Below are 19,971 nucleotides of genomic sequence, written 5' to 3'. Positions count from 1 at the left end.
AACAACATTAATCCAAATGGAGCCCAGAACAATCCTTAATTTCAGGTACTAACAAATCTGCAGATCTCTGATTTGTTGGAATTACTGTAATCTTGTCAATGTCAATGTTCTGATTACGTGCCACAGCTCCACTGTCACTGGATTGTTTGGTCCAGATTCGATTATTTACACTCCACCGTCAAATAGCTGGATTAATCCTGAGTGCGCGTTAAGTAAGAAAACTGTTTTAAATAGACCTGCCCTATGCAAATGTATCAACTGTATTGCCCAATACTCAAAATATATAACATTTTTTCCACAACAGTATTGTCTTATTTGTGGTTAACATAATTATGCCCCGTCATGCCTTTCAGTAACATCATAAAAATGCGTTTGTGAGGCATCACATATGGCGGGGAACTCTGATCCTCTGCATCAATGTTTTCTTGTACCTTACTGGACTCCGATTGCAAATCTATCTGTGAATGTTTATTGTAGGGACGCCTCCTCTTCATGAAGGCTAAACCCAGTTTATTGTGTGACGGGAACCTCCCGCAGCTGGCATTCATTTAGTTTAGATAGGGGACAGAGGGGGAGAGGGAGAGATACTAAGTTGAACTTTCAAGATGATGACTTCAACTTATGTATCTTGAAATTTCAACATAGCATCTTCAAATTTCAACTTAGAATCTTCAAATTTCAACTAAGCATCTTGAAATTTCAACATAGCATCTTGAAATTTCAACTTAGTATGTATCTTGAAATTTCAAGTTTGTGGCTTGAATGGACTAGATAAACACGTTCACTGTCTCGTGCTCCAGCTTCTGCCATGCACCGCATCCCCTTACTGGTTCCTGGCTTAACATCAGATGTTCTACAAGTAGCCGCTGTATGAGACGACAAGGGCAGATTCGTGAGTTTGCCAATGTGTGCATTTGTGATTAACATCTACTGATAATTCAGGATATGTTGAACCAACTCACAAAAGGTGGTGTACAGAATTTGGGCAAACATATTTGGTTTGTTCGAGGTAGAGAGGGTGAACGCATGTTGTGCACGTGCAGAACAAGACGATGAAATTGACTTCAGTCCCGTGGACACGCATGTAGCGTAGCAAAACGGAGTACATTTCAATGTACATTTCACATACGGCCGTGTTAGTTGTCTGTGCGTTCAAGAATAATTGTAGAAGACACGTCCCAGGACGAAACAAATGGTGGAGATGTAACAACGATCCTTTGTCCTTTCCGCCTCATACAGTTAACATGGCTTCCTCCAATCTGATATTGGAACCATTCTTTGAATTGCCCACAGAGGACCTTAGAACGATTTAAGGCCTGGTTTGGCATGAAACCAATTTGAAATTGAAAACAGACAGTAAAACTATCAGCATTTATTTGTAGACTTAGGCCAGCCACCCGAGCACCAGTATTACATAGACTAACCTAATTCCAAGACGCGATAAAGTTCGCGAGACTTGTGATTGAGTCAACTCTTCGTATCTCCTCACCAGTGGTCAACACTCTTGCCATGGTGTTTGACAACTTGACCTCTCAAGTCACCACATTCAGTTAAAGGTGGAAGAGTTGACAGTAAATTTAAACAGACGTCCACGTGATACCAGCATCATCGATGCCATGGCTCATTCACAACCGACTGTTTGCCAGATTTGCAATAGGAAAGGACACACAGCGAAGACGTCTAAACAGATATACCAAATATGACGACAACAAATCTTGGCCATCTAGGACTGACATGTTGTTTGTGTGGTGGAATAAACCACACAGCTCGCATCTGTCTTGCTGGAGGCATTTCAGCATGCAGGACACGTGTCAACTCTAATAATGAAGTCCCGGTTGTCAGAACACAATTAGTAGGGGGTTATCCGAAATCTACACTTGATTCTCAGGATTGTGTAATTGGAACCCTTCTCACCTCGACGAACTCGTGCTCCTGTTGACACTGGATCCAACTTTTGTGTTTTAAAAGAATCAGTTGCACAAAAGTTTGGCGTTATCGTAGTTTAACCAAAATCTCCAACACACATCCAATGCCAATAATGTTAAAGCCCCAATCACTGGGACAACTCATCTTCCTTTGACAATTCTCAGATTAAAGTATTGTTTCATGCAATGTGTTCTTTTGGATGCTCACCCTCTACCTACTACGCAGGATGCGCTTAAGAGTCCTGGAACTGAAAATCGCGTTTATTTCACGATCCTTGACTTAAAAAGTGGATTTTACCAAGTAGCTATTGATCCAGAGTCTCGTCCATACACAGCATAGAGGTGTCATCTAGGTCTGTACCAATTCTGATGGCTACTAGTTGGATTAAAGAAGAGTCCTGCACCTTTCAGAGAGTTATGGAAGCTGTTCTGAGGGGACATTCCTGAAAGCAATGTCTGATATATCTGGATGATGTCATAATCTTCAGTAGGAACTACCAAGAACGTGTGAAACACATAAGGACAGTGTCTGATCGCCTCAAAACTGCCAACTTGAAGCTGCATCCATGATAGTGTCATTTTGCTCATTCCAAAATAACATACCTAGGTCATATGGAATATCTTCAGATTCCAAGAAAGTTGATGCAGTATAGCTTCATATCCAAGTCCAGCTTCACTGAAAGACTTATGTACTTTCCTTGGAATGTCTCGATATTACAAAAGAATTCATCAGAAACTATTCCAAGATTGCATCACCTCTTATGCTCTGTCTAAATCAGGTGTTCAGTTTCAATGGACTGATGGTTTGTCAAAATTCGTACTGGAAGAAGCACTGGTGTCAGCTCCTATATTAGGATACCCAAAACCTGATCTGCCTTTCACCCTCTATACAGATGCCAGCCAAAAATACTGAGACCAAATTACAAGCAATGCCTGTTGAAACCCAGCCCTTCCAATGGGTGAGTACAGATATTCTCGGACCACTTCCTAAATGTAAGGAAACCGGTAATCAGTATGTGTTAGTCTTTGTTGCCAATTTGACAAAATTTGATAGTGAACTGATATTACTGATATTAAGGCTAGAACTATCGTTTCAGAATTCACCAGGAACATAAACTGTCGACATGGCATTCCACAGTATCTTCATTCAGACAGAGGAACGAACTATCTGAGTAACATTGTGTTAGAGACCTGCAAGTTACTCGATATCAAGAAAACACAAACAACAGGTTAATCACCCATGCTACAATGGCCAGAGTGAGTCCTAGGTCTTCCTATGTGATTTCGTTATTGAAAGGAACAGGCTAGGAAATTGTCCATAGAAATACTTACAGGAAAGAAGCAATGAAGCACTAAAAGCAAAGACTCCAATGTATTCAGATGGAAACAGCATTTCTCTACCGGTCTGTCGTAGTCTTAGGGACCATCCCAATCATACTTCACCTGTTCCTGACGAAGAAAGTGTGGAACCAGCATAACTAGACGTAGATAAAGTAGAGGACTTGTTGTATAGTGATAATTCTATTGAGAAACCTGTGCCCGGGGACATTCAACCAAATGACAAAAATGACAAATCTGACAACGCTCCTAATAATCAAGACTTTGAAGTTGAGAAAATTCTCAAAAAGTATTACTAGAACAATGAGTGGTTAAATCGTGTAAAATGGTCAGGATTTCTGCGTTCCATTTTCAGGCCCTTCAGAAAGATGTCAGCAATATGTAGACGACAAACATAACAGAATTCCTATGGATAAAGGACAGTGCAAGGAGGCAGTGACGTTCTCTGTAAGGATATTGTGCCTGTACTGACTGAACAATAACGACTGTCTTCTCTTTGTATCAAGATAATGACACTATGGCTAATTGTGACTCGTTTGTTTTAGACCAAAATTCGTTGTCTTTGTATTAGTTCCTTCAGTAGATAGTTAATATTCATCACAAGTTTCATTTGGATGAGGAGACGTCCTTGCTGATCCCGTTATTGCCAACAACATATTTCACTAATGGTTGCCAAATGTAATGATGCCAATACTCAAATTTTGTCTAGAAATGTGTACTGGAGATCAGATTCACTCCTCAGCCATAATAACAATGTTTGTTTATTACATGGTACAGGAATATCCAGTAAAACTTAACCTAGATATTGTTTAGTTACTATAATCTTTATTCAGTCGTCTAGCCGGCAACAGCAACGACATTTATGTTTCAGGCAAACTGAAACAATTAGTACTCCCTTCGTGTCATCCATGTTTGATGGTATAACCCTCCACCAGTGTATTTGTCGTCATTCACTTGATTTGTGGTAGAACTGCTCAGATTACCTGACAAAGACTGCAAAAAAGCTCAGTAATGTTCACCGCTACCTCCAAGGGTGTCAAGGTAATAAAGCGCTCAGTGGTTCGCATTTTGTCTTGGGTAATTATTTAATCTACGATTGGGGTTATATATCAGGTGTCGGCCCGAGATCGCAAATTTGATATTTAGGAGGGAAACTCCCCGTGGCGTTCCTGGGACCAGTTAGGGCTCAGACACGATTCACTGACACGGGATTTGGCGCTCCCGGTACCAGAAAAATAAAACAAAAGAGAACCACTTATCAATTTTACTACCGTATTTATACACATTAAGTTCAAATATTTAAAATGTTAAAATGTATATATTCATGTCAATGTTCAGTCCAGGTGAAGAAGTTCCGACACATGGTCTGTGTAGTCAGTGTCAGCTAGATGGTGGTTGACGAGGTCGTCCTCCAATGATCTGAGGCGGGCGTCGATCTGGCGGTAACTTCGCTTAGGTGCAACCTCAGGATGCTGACTTAGGTGTTGGACTGCCCTTGCTGGAATAGCTGCACCACCTCCTAGACGTTAGGGTGGCTCTTCCTGGCTAGCTGGTTGATCCTGAGGTGCCACCCTTCAAGATTGTTAGTCTGATGACCAGAGTTGCCAAAGTGGTTCCAGGACTGAACTGCCTCCCTTCAACCCAAGATGATGTGACGTCCATGACAGCGCTCATCTTAGGTCCTGCTAGGCTATTGGAAATTGTCTGCAACAACACATTTTCTACATTGACGGGTGGCACAATGGGAACCGCAGCGGCATGCCTACCTACCTTCTTGCAAATAAGAGGCTGTACATAATATTGATTATCTCATATAAAAAATAAACGACTCGTGGTCTCTGTTTATTATACAATAAATCACTTCCGGGAGTATAAACCATGGGGGCGCATATTTGAAGTATGAAGTAAAAGAATTATACGGTTGGAAGGAAGATGTTTGTTTTGTTTGTTTGTTTGTTTGTTTGATGTTAAAGGTCACACTCAGCAATATTCCAGCTAAATGATGGCGGTGTGGACATGACAGTCTTGACCAGACATGCATCAACCAAGTCAGTGAGTTTGGCCATCCGATCCCGTTAGTCACCTTTAACGACAAGCACAGTCACATTGTCTGGAGAACTATTCAAACATGGACCTTCACAGGATGGAAGAAAATGTGAGGTACCGGAAACTGTGAAATATTGGGAGAGGTAGTTGAAGAAGTGACATTTGGAGTTTTTTTATGGAGATATAAGGGAAGTGTATATTAAACATGGTAATGCTTGACAGCGTTAGAAATTGTCACTAGTCCTATAGTCCCTGCCAAACTGCCCAATAGTGGGGTATCTAAGGACGAGTAGAAATATGCCCGGGTTTTGCTATCTGTAAGATCATTATAAGGACTAGAGGACTGAAACAGTTAGTTTCTATCACTGCTTGACATTACAATTAAGGATTGACTGTGTATTTTGTTCGGTTCATTGAGGTATGAATCGAAACACCGATATGTATCCGTAGCGGATTCTTACACAAGTTTGGACATCGAACCGAACAAAATAGCAGTCAATCCTTATAATTAAATGCGACTACGAAAACATGTGTTATGTACAATAGTTTAATCAAAATACGTTATAGAAATCAAAGAAGACAAAAATGTCCAGATTGATAAATATTCCAGGCGTAGGAATACATGCCGTGGCGTGACATGTATTTTTTTAAATTAATGCACAAAACTTGACACGCCCACAAATCGGTAGCCAATCAACGGAGATCAATACTAACTTCATAGGACCTGTCAATGAAGGCAAGAGGCGAGAAGCACTGCAACAGTCAGACTGTAACGAACCGGAACAAATATATGTTTCGGAGAAGGCGGCTTTTTCAAATGACATGGTCAGTTACCGCCAGATCCAAACATTAGTTCGATGAGAACGGGAAGACACAGTTGGAAATGTGCGGGTTAGAAATGAAACCGAAAGACATGAAATTTGTGGAACCCAAGCGAGCGGTTAAAAAACAGGCGAGCGAGCCTGCACGTTTGCTGTTTCATTCCTTCTCGGCCTTCGGTCGCAAATGGTAGTTTGGGTTAATGAAAATGCAAGGGCTTCGCTAAATGTCCTGTGCATAACGATACACGATACACGTAAGCAAAAAGGGAATTCACTCGTCTGTCATCTTGGGATTCCCTGACATTCCGTACGTAGTAATAAAAGTAGTCCGATTCGGTGGGCGTGGCTTAATGTTTTACATTCATTGGGAAATGAATGCAATAACACGTCACCTATTTCAGCTATAATCAGAATGCAGGAATTACAATGAACACAACGAAAATTTCATTAATTTGCCCATACATCCATTTAGCTAAATATGGCTATGTGTCAATATATGTGCTCAAGTTGGTCCAATATGAATTGTATATTGAATGCGCATTTCATAACCCTGTCGCCAAAGGCCGATATGCATGCAAGTACCAAAGGCACAGGGAATAACCTTCCTCATCACTTTAAATAGTCCTCGCCACTTGAAACAGAAATTTAACACAATATATCGCGATGATTAATTAACGAAGATAGCTGCATGCGTGCTTGTACTTATAAAGTGAAAACAAGCCATTCCGCCGATAACGAATATTACTTATTCTAGTAATGCCAAAAAACTGCAAAGTGCGCTTTTCAAGAAATGTTTATTTTCTCACCTTTGAGTTTCAAAATGGGTTTATTTTTTTAAAGGCACGTACATTTGCGTATGTAGATGTCTTATATTCAAATATAGTATAAATCACATTGGCATGAAGTTATGAACATGTACATCGGATGTGACAGATCCACGGATATTACTATAAATATAAAGAATATTGTATATTATAATTTTCTTAACATTACTTCGGTAAAAACGTAAACATAATGAGCAGTTGCTAAAAACAATCCTCCAAAGTTTTTCACCTACTCACATAGATCTGCTATTATTTGTAGATATATTATTCATGAAACAGTCTGTTCTGACTCCGGGACACTGCTGGCAGGATCGATATAGATTATGTCACACTTTTACATTCAACGCATGTATCTTGCTATTACACACATAAATATCTCGTTTAATATAGGCCTACTTGCAATACGACAGATGTGTATTGCATTAAATAGGAAGTTCTAGACTCACTCGACATAATTTATCATCCATTCTGGAGCAATATATTCCTTGTGGAATATTTTTAAAGGTTCGGTTTTGTTATAAGCATGACAGGCTCCCATACCCTTGCATCATACATGAATGGGTATGGCGATTAAAACTCTTCTGACAGGTCACCCAGGTCTCGCACTATACCACATAGACTACTGAGGTGGTAACTCTATAATACATATAACAGGGTCCATAGTTTATATTGGATCATCTGTAACCGAGACTCCGTTGTTGAAACTGAATCATGAGTTGTAAACTTCGTTGATCGAATTTCCCTTGTGACTCGTGCACTGCTCAGGACGATGTTGCTGCTCTCAGTTCACTTTGTGTCGCATGCAGTTTGTTTAACAATCTGTCCCGTTTGTTCTGCAAGTACTTCACCCGAAACGTCTTAAGTTTGTATCCTACAAACACACCCGCTGCAAATGTAACGAAGCACAAAATAGTTGTCTGGTGTGGGATCGCCATTTTGAACACCTTGCACGGTAACTACGTGGGAGTTATCCGCCCTTGGTTGGTGCAGCGTTGATCAACTCATCAGAGGCTGGAGTTTTACCATACTTTATATTTCTGTAATATTTCGCAACATATTTCTGTGGATATTCAGTTATCGTACGCTTTACTTTTGCATTTATAAATATTTTTTTACAAGAAAATTAAACTGTTGAAGGAATATTTATTAATATCTGAGTGAATAAGGATAAAACAGAGTTTGACTAATTTCTGAAGAAGTATGAATATCATACCACAACAAACTGGAAACTGTTTTACGTGGTTATGGCCCAACCTCCAAGAGAGGTCCATGGCTATGACAAGAGTCCTTTTGGGCCAACTAGACTTGCTTAAATCATGGAATGTAAAAAACTTTCAGAAAACATTGGAAGAAGATGTATTGATGAAATTATTGTTAATTCTGGACTGAAATGTGTCAGTAAGTTGTTTTTATAGGTTATCAGGAAGCACCAACAAGAATAAGAATAATAGATATAGATGAGAGCAGCGATGAATTTCTCGAAGGATACTCTTCTTACAGCAATCAAGCTTGAGACAGTTGGCCAGTCGCATGGTCTCGGGTTTGGTTCATCAGAAACAACAGCAACAGGAATGAACCGATGTCGAATGTTTTAGCTCACTAACATAGGCTTAAGGTGTAAATACGTCTGGTCTTATTAAGGAAGTTTATTTTCAGTAGAACCAGAAATAAATAATATATTCTATAGCTCAGTTTGTTTAAAGACATATACACTCATAACCAACTCGTAAAGCGAGTTTGAGACAAGTAGGCGGTGCATTGAATTTGGGAAAACATATTTGGTTTGTTACAGAGGTTATACGTATGTTGTGATCGTGCAGTCTTGGCGATGAAACTGACTACACTCCCGTGGACGCGAGTGTTGCTCATAAGACTATTAAGAGATCAGTGTGACAAGTCGATACCAGAATTCTTAGCCGAGACACGCACATATCCATCGTACTGCTTGTCGCGGACCGTCCGCTACCCCTTTCTTCACAATGATACGCGCCAGTGGGTTGACCTCCTACATAGTCATACGGGGTAAATTCTTAGGTCACAACTCAACTTATCCTGGATTACCAGTGGCAGATGACTGGTCGTAAACTCGACGACCCACAGTGTATTATATAGGATTAAAAGTGAATCAGAATATTTGTGAAAGTCTATAGTGTTTATAATTGAACACTGCGTAACACCCATTGTATTGGTGTAATTTCAGTGTCTTTTTACCAGAAATATACCTTTACAATAAAAGAATAAGGATTATCAATGTTGTATTATTTTATACCTGATCCTCTGTCGATGTGAAGGCGTAGTTAACAGGTTTATTCTCCATATTTCATTGATACTGAGTCATCGTGTAGAAAGAGGCGTCAGTAAAATGCATTATAGCCACCATGCATTCCCTTTACATCGACTGTGGAACTTTAGCAAAGTCAAACAAGAACATATATCGAAACTAATAACGGTGTCACATGCCCAAGTTGTTGGGCCAATAGCTTCTGTGATATATTTAGAGCTTACTTTATGGCAGTTTTCATATCATGTCCCCTATCAGCCCGAGATCCCCCTTAGGCCCTCGGGCTGATATCGGGGGTCTCGTGTCGATAGGGGGTATGATATGAAAACTGACACATAATAACCTTTATGCATATACCACAACATCATATTGTAAAATGTATCTATTTTACAAGTGAATAGAATTCATGTTGCCCTTGTTTGGAAGATGTCACGGGAAAGCTTGCCGAGCAGACAACGCACTAAGGGACGTAACTCCAATTCCTTACCACCCAGGCTGATATCGATCGCCCATTCAAACTGCATTGACTAGCTTTATCAGTCCGACAAGGAGTGTAATACGGGTCTGGTTATTACACCCCCTGTGATATGACCGTCTCCATGTTGGCTCCATCGCAAAAGCAAAATGAATCATATCATTGATAGGTACATGATGATATTAGTTATGGTGTCTTAAATTGCCGTATACGGTGTCTCATTTGATTAGCAGAAAAGAAAATATAAGGCGAGGCGACAATAATATGATTTATGCCGCTTTTACGAAAACCATCAATCCAATGGTTCAGTTAAACTGCAATTTTATACGTAAACAGGGGTCCTTAAAAGGTATAGGTCATAAGCAATTTAAGTCCAGAATCTGTCACTTTCGGTTTCGGAAATACATTCATGGCTGCGTAAGATGTATTTTAAAACATATCCCCCCTGGAGTGGACCGTGTACGAATCATTGTCGATTGCTCATGATTAATTAGTCATAAATGTAATGGTGCTTCTGGTTATGTTTTTGTCACTTCATCTGTAGTGAGACAATCCATAAAATCACAGTGAAAGGCGTTTAAGACAAAAGTTCAAAGCTGTTGCTTCACCTTATGAGACAGTGAGTTTTCACATTATTCGTCACGTCTTTCTGCAGCATTTGCATGAGACCTCTTGTAAAAACATCGAATCCAATATGGCTGCCAAACAATACGATCTGTGGCCGACTGTTATTCAAGTTTTTCTGTTACAGGGGATGGATGTAATAGTATGAGATTTTAAGTGATGTATAGAGCACTGCTGTCTCAATAAGTTGTGAGGGACTATTTCATATTATGGAGAGGAGAGGCTTGGGATTTTGTTTGGATAACAAATATTGCTTCAGCTACAGCTGCAAGACCAAATATCCATTTTAAATATTTTAATTTGTAACTATTAGCTTGAATATTAATTTATGAAAAACACCTTGCAGTGTCATTTTTGTGGCCGATAGTTGATTTTGTTCTTCCACAATCTGAAACATTGGGACAATTTAACAAAAACTCAATCTCACTATATAACGCCGCATATACACTTTCAAAAAAAGAAAAGCACAGCTAGGTTTTTAGTACATTATTGTACCTAATAAAGTCGATATATTTAATTAATGTCATAGATACAAATATGAAAATTTGGAGCTCGATAGTCACATGTTGTCGATGTACAAAGGCAATGAAAACTGTTCATTGTCATGCCACATAAGGCCACAAGGTGGACTCAGTATCTCGTGTGACCGCCCGTGGCAGCAATCACGGCTCTGCATCTCCTCGGCACTGACTGGATAAGTGTACAAATTCTGTCCTGTGGAATTCTGCGCCATTCTGCTTGTAACGCTTTGGCCAGATTCACGAGTGTCTGCGGCGTGTTCTGACGTTGACGTACACGTCGATCAAATTCTTCCCAGAGTTGTTCGATTGGGTTGAGATCTGGAGATCTCGACGGCCAGGACAAATCGTTGATGTTGGCATTATGAAGGCAGTCTACCGTGACACGAGCTGTGTGCGGTGGAACGTTGTCCTGTTGAAACAGCTCCCTCTGGCGGTCAATGATTGGAAGAAGGTGAGGTTGAAGAATTTGATTCATATAGCGATTTGCTGTCAAATTTCCCTGAACCACAACCAAGTCAGATCTCTTTGTGTAGGATATGGGAACCCACACCATGACACTACTGCCACCGAAATGGTCGAATTCACGTACACAGTGTCGGGCAAAACGCTCATTTCGACGACGATAAACACGACGACGAAGAAATCGTAAATCACTGCTAAACCACACTCGTCTCCAGTTTCTCAAATTCCAAGGATGTAAGGTATGGCACCAACGCAAGCGTCGCTGTCGATGGATCTGTTGCAAAGCAGGGACGATAACTGGTCCTCTGGGTCGGATTCCAGCCTCGTAAAGTTCTCGGACGGTCTGCAGTGGAATTGAATTGTGTATATCGGTTTACAAAGGCGGCAAATGATGCTGTGGTGGACGTTGAAGTGGCGTGCCACAGAAGACTGCGATTCCCCTCTTTGGATACGTCCTATGGCGATGTTCCGATCGGCAGCGCCGAGTCTTGGCATTTTCGAACTTAAAAAATGTTGACAATTGAATGACAAATTATTGGCTTATAGTTGCCTTTTTATAGCCACTACCCCGAGTTACGAATGCCATAACTTGCACGTGTTGTGCATTATTGTTTTCCTCCATGACATTTTTGAACAAGTGTGAAAACAATGCCGTTTAAGACATTGCAAATCGACAATGGCTGCGTTTTGACGCACCGTTTGTCGAATATCAGGCCACCAACATTTTCCAATAACATATATCCAATTTATATACCGGATTTTTTGTGTAGTCAGGTTCAATGAACTACATACTACCTGTGCGTTTCCTTTTTTTTTGAAGAGTGTATGTTGCAGCTATATGACAGCGGTCTGTAAATGATCGCTCGCAAATTGATTGCATATTGGACGACGTTGTTTTTAAGCGGGAAGAGTCGAGTGAGTTGTTCCCCATAGATGTGAGTGGGCAACGTAGATATATGTTAGGTTTGTTTGTTGTTTAACGCCGATCTGAACAATAATCCAGCTATATGACGGCGGTATATATTAGGTAATACAGTAGAGAAAGTATTTGATACGTTTGGTATGCAATAATACATACAACATACAACAATCATTGATTTTGTACTACCTAAAACAGTATAACCAGGGAAATTCGTTGATTTCAAGATCCGTCATCATGTTGTCTCGGTGTGTGGCCTCTCCTTCTTCAGTATGTCTATAAATGTATACAAGTGAGGATGTTATGTGCCGATCTTGTTCAACCCAGCATGCCATCCTTCTTCTTGGTTCCAGTCTCCGCCCACGGCTCAGTCAGATAGTGCCTGTGGCGAGTAGGGCGATCCCCTCGAGAGAGGCAGGTTGTAGTGTCCTGTGCACATACATGTATGCCGTGCTTTTGGGGAACACTAGGGTGACGTCGTACCCGTCCATGTCGATCATGTGTGGGTAGTGGACGAGTGCGTTGGCGGACAGGAGGCTTGATGGAGGTTAGAACTGGCTCTCTCCGTCAATGGTGGCGGGCGTGGAGCCGCCGAGATCCACATCTTCGAATACCTTTAGTGCCTCTTGGAGGAGTTCCTCTGATGGACAGATGGTGTCCCTGGTTTGGGTTGTCAATTCCCTAGTTGAGAAGGTGATACCGTCTTCAGGGGCGGCAGTATGCGTGCCCCTGAAGCCTCTGGATATTAAATATTAAGGGGCGGGTGAAATGATTTGGTTGTAGTGTTGTAATAGGTTTACACATATGGTAGTTGTGTTATATTTGTTGAAAAGATACATGATTTGATTGTAGTGTTGTAATAGGTAAACACTTATTTAGTAGTTATGTTATACTTATTGAAAAGATACAACATGATTTGGTTGTAGTGTTGTAATAGGTATACACTTATTTAGTAGTTGTGTTATATTTGTTGACAAGATACAATAACATGATTTGGTTGTTGTGTTGTAATAGGTATACACTTATATAGTAGTTGTGTTATATTTGTTGAAAAGATACAACGTGATTTGGTTGTAGTGTTGTAATAGGTATACACTTATTTAGTAGTTGTGTTATATTTGTTGACAAGATACAACAACATGATTTGGTTGTAGTGTTGTAATAGGTATACACATATGGTTGTTGTGTTCTATTTGTTGACTAGATACAACAACATGATTTGGTTGTAGTGTTGTAATAGGTATACACTTATTTAGTAGTTGTGTTATATTTGTTGAAAAGACACAACAACATGATTTGGTTGTTGTGTTGTAATAGGTATACACTTATATAGTAGTTGTGTTATATTTGTTGAAAAGATACAATATGATTTGGTTGTAGTGTTGTAATAGGTATACACTTATATGGTAGTGTGTTATATTTGTTGACAAGATACAATAACATGATTTGGTTGTAGTGTTGTAATAGGTATACACTTATATAGTAGTTGTGTTATATTTGTTGAAAAGATACAACATGATTTGGTTGTAGTGTTGTAATAGGTATACACTTATATGGTAGTTGTGTTAAGTTTGTTGAAAGGATACAACATGATTTGGTTGTAGTGTTGTAATAGGTATACACACAAGGTAGTTGTGTTATATTTGTTGAAAGGATACAACAACATGATTTGGTTGTAGTGTTGTAATAGGTATAAACTTATATAGTAGTTGTGTTATATTTGTTGAAAAGATACAACAACATGATTTGGTTGTAGTGTTGTAATAGGTATACACACATGGTAGTTGTGTTATATGTGTTGAAAAGATACCACATGATTTGGTTGTAGTGTTGTAATAGGTATACACTTATATGGTAGTTGTGTTAAGTTTGTTGAAAGGATACAACAACATGATTTGGTTGTAGTGTTGTAATAGGTATACACATATGGTAGTTGTGTTATATGTGTTGAAAAGATACAACAACATGATTTGGTTGTAGTGTTGTAATACGTATACACTTATATGGTAGTTGTGTTTTATTTGTATTTGTGTTTAGACACTGTGGCAACAACGCTTGCATTTTCTGTTTGCTACTTCTTCGCTTAACCGTGCAACATCAAGTCTTACAAAATAAGTATCACGTGTAGTTATGAAGCCTGATGTGATCATCCTCTAGATGTCAGTCGGACAATAACACCGCATCACCTGTCAACAGGGGCCAAGGTACAACGATATCGGTAGTCTCGGTATCTTGTAGGTGTGTTATGCACTGTTTGTGAAAATACCAGCGTAAAAATGAGAGAGTTTGTTCGAATGAACGCAGCCTTTTCTGGCTCGAGTGTGGTGTTCGTGGCCGCGGTGTCGTTGCTGGTTGGAGCATATCTCGGCTACAGGATCCGCGACAAGATGGACCTTAAGAAGAAGAGAAGAGACTGATTTCAGGTGAGAACCACAATTAAAACATGTATTTGAGGAAACTGCATTAATATGACTCATGCATCAAATATTTATGATATCCGTAATGATAGCATTCTGGCACCCGTAACCAGCTGCAAATGTATTGACATTATGTTTACTGGTGACGGTGCAGTCAGGAATATGTCGGCAATATCACCGCCCACTTTGTGTAGGAAGAATATTATGTTGTGTTTGTTTGTTGTTTTACGCCGCACTCAGCAATATTCAAGCTGTATGGCGGTTGTCTGTAAATTATGGAGTCTGGGCCAGACAATCCAGTGATTGACATCATGAGCATCGATCTACGTAAGAGACAAGCATAGTCGCCTTATACAGCAAGAATAGGTTGCTGGAGACAAATTCTACCCCGGTTCTTCACGGGTGGCATGGGCGGATACGAATTTTTTTAAAGGGTGTGTGGGTGTGTGGGGGGGTGGGGGTGTGTGTGCACAATTAAGATCTATTTATTGTCTTTGGTGGTAATTTATACACCCCCCCCCCCCCCCCCCCCCCACACACACACACACACCCTGTATCCGCCCATGGGTGGTGTTATGTTGTGGCAGTTACCAGTACTCAAACTGTTGGTGCATGTATTCCGCTATCCCCCATCCCGTCATGGTAGAGTCACAACCTGTTGTGTTGCAGGGACACAGGGAGCAGATGAGGACTGGGCGGTGTACAGTGCAGGACACGTGGTTATGATAGACGGAGAGACGACTTGAATTGGACCTGATGTTGAACATTGTAGACATACGTTTAGTACGCTGACGTGGGATTATTGTTCATCGTCCATTGGAAAAAGCACTTAAACACCACACCAAGATTAGAAAACTCCGCTGAGTGATAAATGATTTTCCACTATTGTGTTGCTTTCTTTTACTGAAATTGAAGACGGACGCCTCGTGCATGTCAACATTTCACACACGTCGGCATTTACAACTTGGAGTGAAATATATTTCACCAAATGAGAATGCTTGGCGTGTACTGCGTCTTTGCAGCAGTGCATTTTGATGTCTAACTGAGATGTCGAAAATTGTCGCTGCCTAGTACATAGGGTAAACATTCAATTGTAGACTTAACACATCTTCTGAAACAATATTGTGTTTGTTTGTGATTAAACGCCGCACTCAGCAATATTCCAGCTATATGACGGCGGTCTGTAAATAATCGAGTCTGGACCAGACAATCCAGTGGTTGACCTCATGAGCATCGATCCACGTAATTGAGATCGATGACATGCATCAACCAAGTCAACGAGCCTGACCACCAGATCCCGTTAGTCGCCTTTTACGACAAGCATGGTCTGAAACAATATGGAACGGACTCAAAAGGTACATATTTACGAAATAAACGACGAGTGGGAGTTATTTATCGTACAATAAATCATTGCAGGGAGAATAATCTATGAATGACGCAGCCGCCAGTTGTGTATTTTCCCTGCAGTGTTTTATTTAGGATAAACAACGACTGCGCGTGTCGTTTGTTTCTTATATGAGATATCAACATAATATTATGTACGGGCTCCGATGTTAATAAAATGCATAAGCTTTCAAAAATATTTACCCATATCTTAACGCATATTCTTACAATCCCCACGTCGATTATCTGTAGCTATTTTCCCAATACCGATTGTCATATCTCTCCCACTTTGGGATGCGAAATCATTCGGTCATTGCGTTTATCAGCGCTGACCAGCTACATCTATGGAGAGCAACTCACTGGACACTTCACTCTCAAAACTAACGTCGTTCAATGTACTACGTCATCAAGTTGCGAGCGTTCTGTAGAAAGACAAGCTATACAACGAGTGCGTGTTTGTCCAACAATAGTCCTGCTAGCAACTGAACTCCACATATACAAGCATGAGTCTGGGCATGCGAGCGCAGCGTTGAGGGAGCATCCACTAAATATTACAATTGGTTAATAATATTGTATACAAATACATGATATGTAGTTACCTGTATTATAAATATTATTTGTAACTATATGTTTAATACATTCAGTATTAAATCCTGTTCATAGTATACTGTGTGCTCACACAATAGACCTAATGGAAACGCTTTGGTACATAATAATGACTGCTCCCGCAATTTGTTTACATCTCCTTGGCTACAGTGGGATTCCCCCTCCGTTGAAAGCTATCGCGTGGTCGATTCCGATATAGTAAGGATTGCAACGTTTGACGGGACATAAGGGGAAAATCGCTTAATACAAGATGGAAAGCGGGGAAATGAGACAAAGACTTTCTTTGAAAGAAAAGATCAAGAATCATTACCAAATGAATCCGCCAAAATTTGCACCGGAACCGAAAGAAGCCAATAAGGTCGGTGTGACATATTTCACGTGCATGCTGCTGAGTTTGGCGATTGAAGGGATATTCATCCTAATTCCCTCGAATTTTAGGGGAGAGTTCTATTCGATTATAATCTTTGAAGTTCTGGCAATTTTCGTTTTCATGGAGACTTGTGCAAACTGGTATCGTACGTGGTACGATGTTGCAAATTACGTGCGAAAGACCACAAAGGAGAAATACTTTTCGGGTGACAATACCCCCGAAGGATGGAAACAGTGCTTCGCCTGTCAGCTGGACGCCCCTCCTCGCTCGCACCACTGCACTCTGTGTAACAAGTGCATGATGAAGAGAGACCACCATTGTTACTTTACAGCATCATGTATAGGATTCCAAAACCAAAAATACTTCATAGTATTCTGTTTCTACACAGTCTGTGGGTGTGCCCTGGCTCTGTACCTGCAACTTACTTTCCTCGGTGAAATATTCCCTCTCAATACGACTGCTGCCATCCATTACTTTCCTGTCATGCCCATCTGGGATTGGATGACTGGTGTGATATCCTTCCCCCTGCTTGTCCTCATGATCCACATGTACATGACACTGACCTGTTTAGTGGCAACAGGAATGTTTGCCACATGGCAGATGCTGATGATCATCTGCGGGAAGACGAGCTACGAAGCTAAGAGAAACATCGCAACATACAACCAGGGAACATTAGACAACCTAAGAGGTGTGTTCGGACCACTCAGGTTCTGTGCGGTTCTGCTACTAGCTCCGATTTCTTTGCCACAACTTGGTGATGGAATACAGTGGAAGATTAACCCCAAATGTCAAAAGAGGTCCTGAGCAGAAACTGCACAGACTGTTGTTTACATCAATGCACATTTCATCACCTTAGCATGATCTCACCTGCTGAATGCTACTGCTGAATTCAATTTCTCTGGTTATTCCTGTCTTGGAGTCTTGAACACCTTGTCTTGTAATTATCTTACATTTGTTATGTATTGCAGTGCTTGGAACAAGGGATATCGCTGTTTAATGTTTAGAGGTCCCTAAAGCACAATTAGTGAATAAGTGAGTGTGGTGTTCCATGACTTATAGCAATACACCAGTGGTATCTCACCAGGGGACACAAGTAGGCTTCACATACTGTATCCATGTGGGGATTTGAACCTGGGCCTTTGGTGTGATGAGGGAATGCTTTAGCCACATGGCTATTGGATAGACATACTCAAAACCTGGGTTTGAGTTACCATATGCATCAATACAATATGTCTGAAGCCAAGTCTTGACATTCTCCACAGTCATGGGAGGAATAATGTCTTTAAGTGTAAAAGGTATTTCTATACCGTGTAGACATTTTCAGCCTTTAGAGAATCTAATCATTTCTATCCACGATGAACCTAGCCTGTTGTAGTGTGATGAATGTTGTAGAGAGAACCACAAATCTGTTCTGTCACATTGTTATACACAGCTTGTACATCCACACTGTTAATACAACTTCATTAAGTTCAAACACATTTTCTGTAAGTAAAAGACTTGCTCAAAGAAAGACAAGTTGCATTAAAGTATATTTCTGTCGGCACCTTTCACTTTTTATCTTAGTTGTCCATTTCAGATATTCATCTGTCATACCTATTGGTCCTACCTAATATGTAAGCACAAGGCTCTGGAGGTCCTATAAATGCTTTCTGGAATACTTCCAACATTAGATCTCAAGGTTATCATACAACGTGTAAACGAGAATTTGTAAAAAATATATAACAAAGATAACAGTGTTTACCTTATGCTTATTGCATGTACATTAATGACAGATTAGTATGGCAGAACCAATGATACATCAACGGAAAAGTTGTGAAATACCATTGTTAGAGACCGCCTCTGCTGTCTAGTGGTACAGCATCTGCCTGGAGAGCGGAAGGTCGGGGTTCGATCCCAAGCCTCCCCATGCCACAAGACATTAAAAGATGGTACTTGTTGTTACCCTGCTTGGCGCTAAGCATTAAGGTGCTAAAACAAGGACTGGTCTGCTTGTTAAACTGCAGCATGATATCTCAGTGAGCGAGCACTATAAAATCGGCATTAGTCCTGACTAGTACAAACAGCCACATACACACACACGTGTGCACACACGTTGCTATATGAGTACAATCATCTAGATCATGATGTCAAACCCCATTTCACCTCACCATTGTTAGAGTGAGTGAACATTGCTAAACACAGCTGAAGGGTAGATGACTACCAACACACCACACTATAGCAGGATGAAGGGCAGATGACTACCAACACACCACATTATAGCAGGATGAAGGGCAGGTGACTACCATCACACCACACTATAGCAGGATGAAGGGCAGATGACTACCAACATACCACACTACAGCAGGATGAAGGGCAGATGACTACCAACACACCATATTATAGCAGGATGAAGGGCAGATGACTACCAACACACCACACTACAGCAGGATGAAGGGCAGATGACTACCAACACACCATATTATAGCAGGATGAAGGGCAGATGACTACCAACACACCACACTACAGCAGGATGAAGGGCAGATGACTACCAACACACCATATTATAGCAGGATGAAGGGCAGATGACTACCAACACACCACACTACAGCAGGCTGAAGGGCAGATGACTACCAACACACCACACTATAGCAGGGTGAAGGGCAGATGACTACCAACATACAACACTACAGCAGGATGAAGGGCAGATGACTACCAACACACCACACTACAGCAGGATGAAGGGCAGATGACTACCAACATACCACACTACAGCAGGATGAAGGGCAGATGACTACCAACATACCACACTATAGCAGGATGAAGGGCAGGTGACTACCAACATACCACACTATAGCAGGGTGAAGGGCAGATGACTACCAACACACCATAAACCCAGATACACTAGAAATGAAAGACACCATGAACAAATTAGAAAATATTTAATATGACATTTCAATGCTGTTACACAACTGGAACAGAA

At 40.6% G+C, this 19,971-nt stretch overlaps 1 protein-coding gene and 1 long non-coding RNA gene across 2 annotated transcripts; both read left to right on the top strand.

Moving 5' to 3' along the window:
* The first annotated feature begins 14,413 nt into the window (after positions 1 to 14,413).
* On the top strand, positions 14,414 to 15,538 carry LOC124125416. The gene is made up of 2 exons (XR_006859638.1): positions 14,414 to 14,659; positions 15,323 to 15,538. It is a non-coding gene; the product is annotated as an uncharacterized LOC124125416 (long non-coding RNA).
* A 1,237-nt stretch (positions 15,539 to 16,775) lies between these two features.
* Positions 16,776 to 18,551, top strand: LOC124124350 (palmitoyltransferase ZDHHC22-like). Its single transcript, XM_046487492.2, has one exon. The coding sequence runs from the start codon at positions 16,893 to 16,895 to the stop codon at positions 17,814 to 17,816; it is 924 nt and encodes a 307-aa protein (XP_046343448.2). The 5' UTR covers positions 16,776 to 16,892; the 3' UTR covers positions 17,817 to 18,551.
* The last annotated feature ends 1,420 nt before the right edge of the window (positions 18,552 to 19,971 follow it).

Source organism: Haliotis rufescens, unplaced genomic scaffold, assembly GCF_023055435.1.
Source record: "Haliotis rufescens isolate VD_foot unplaced genomic scaffold, xgHalRufe1.0.p SCAF_3, whole genome shotgun sequence".
Lineage (NCBI taxonomy): Eukaryota > Metazoa > Mollusca > Gastropoda > Lepetellida > Haliotidae > Haliotis > Haliotis rufescens.
The sequence above is the reverse complement of the archived record's forward strand: the minus strand, read 5'-3'. Positions and strand labels throughout refer to the sequence as shown.

What these genes read in the sequence shown, in the direction of transcription:
- LOC124124350 (XM_046487492.2), top strand. Translation starts at nt 16,893, where the DNA reads ATGGAAAGCGGGGAAATGAGACAAAGACTTTCTTTGAAAGAAAAGATC.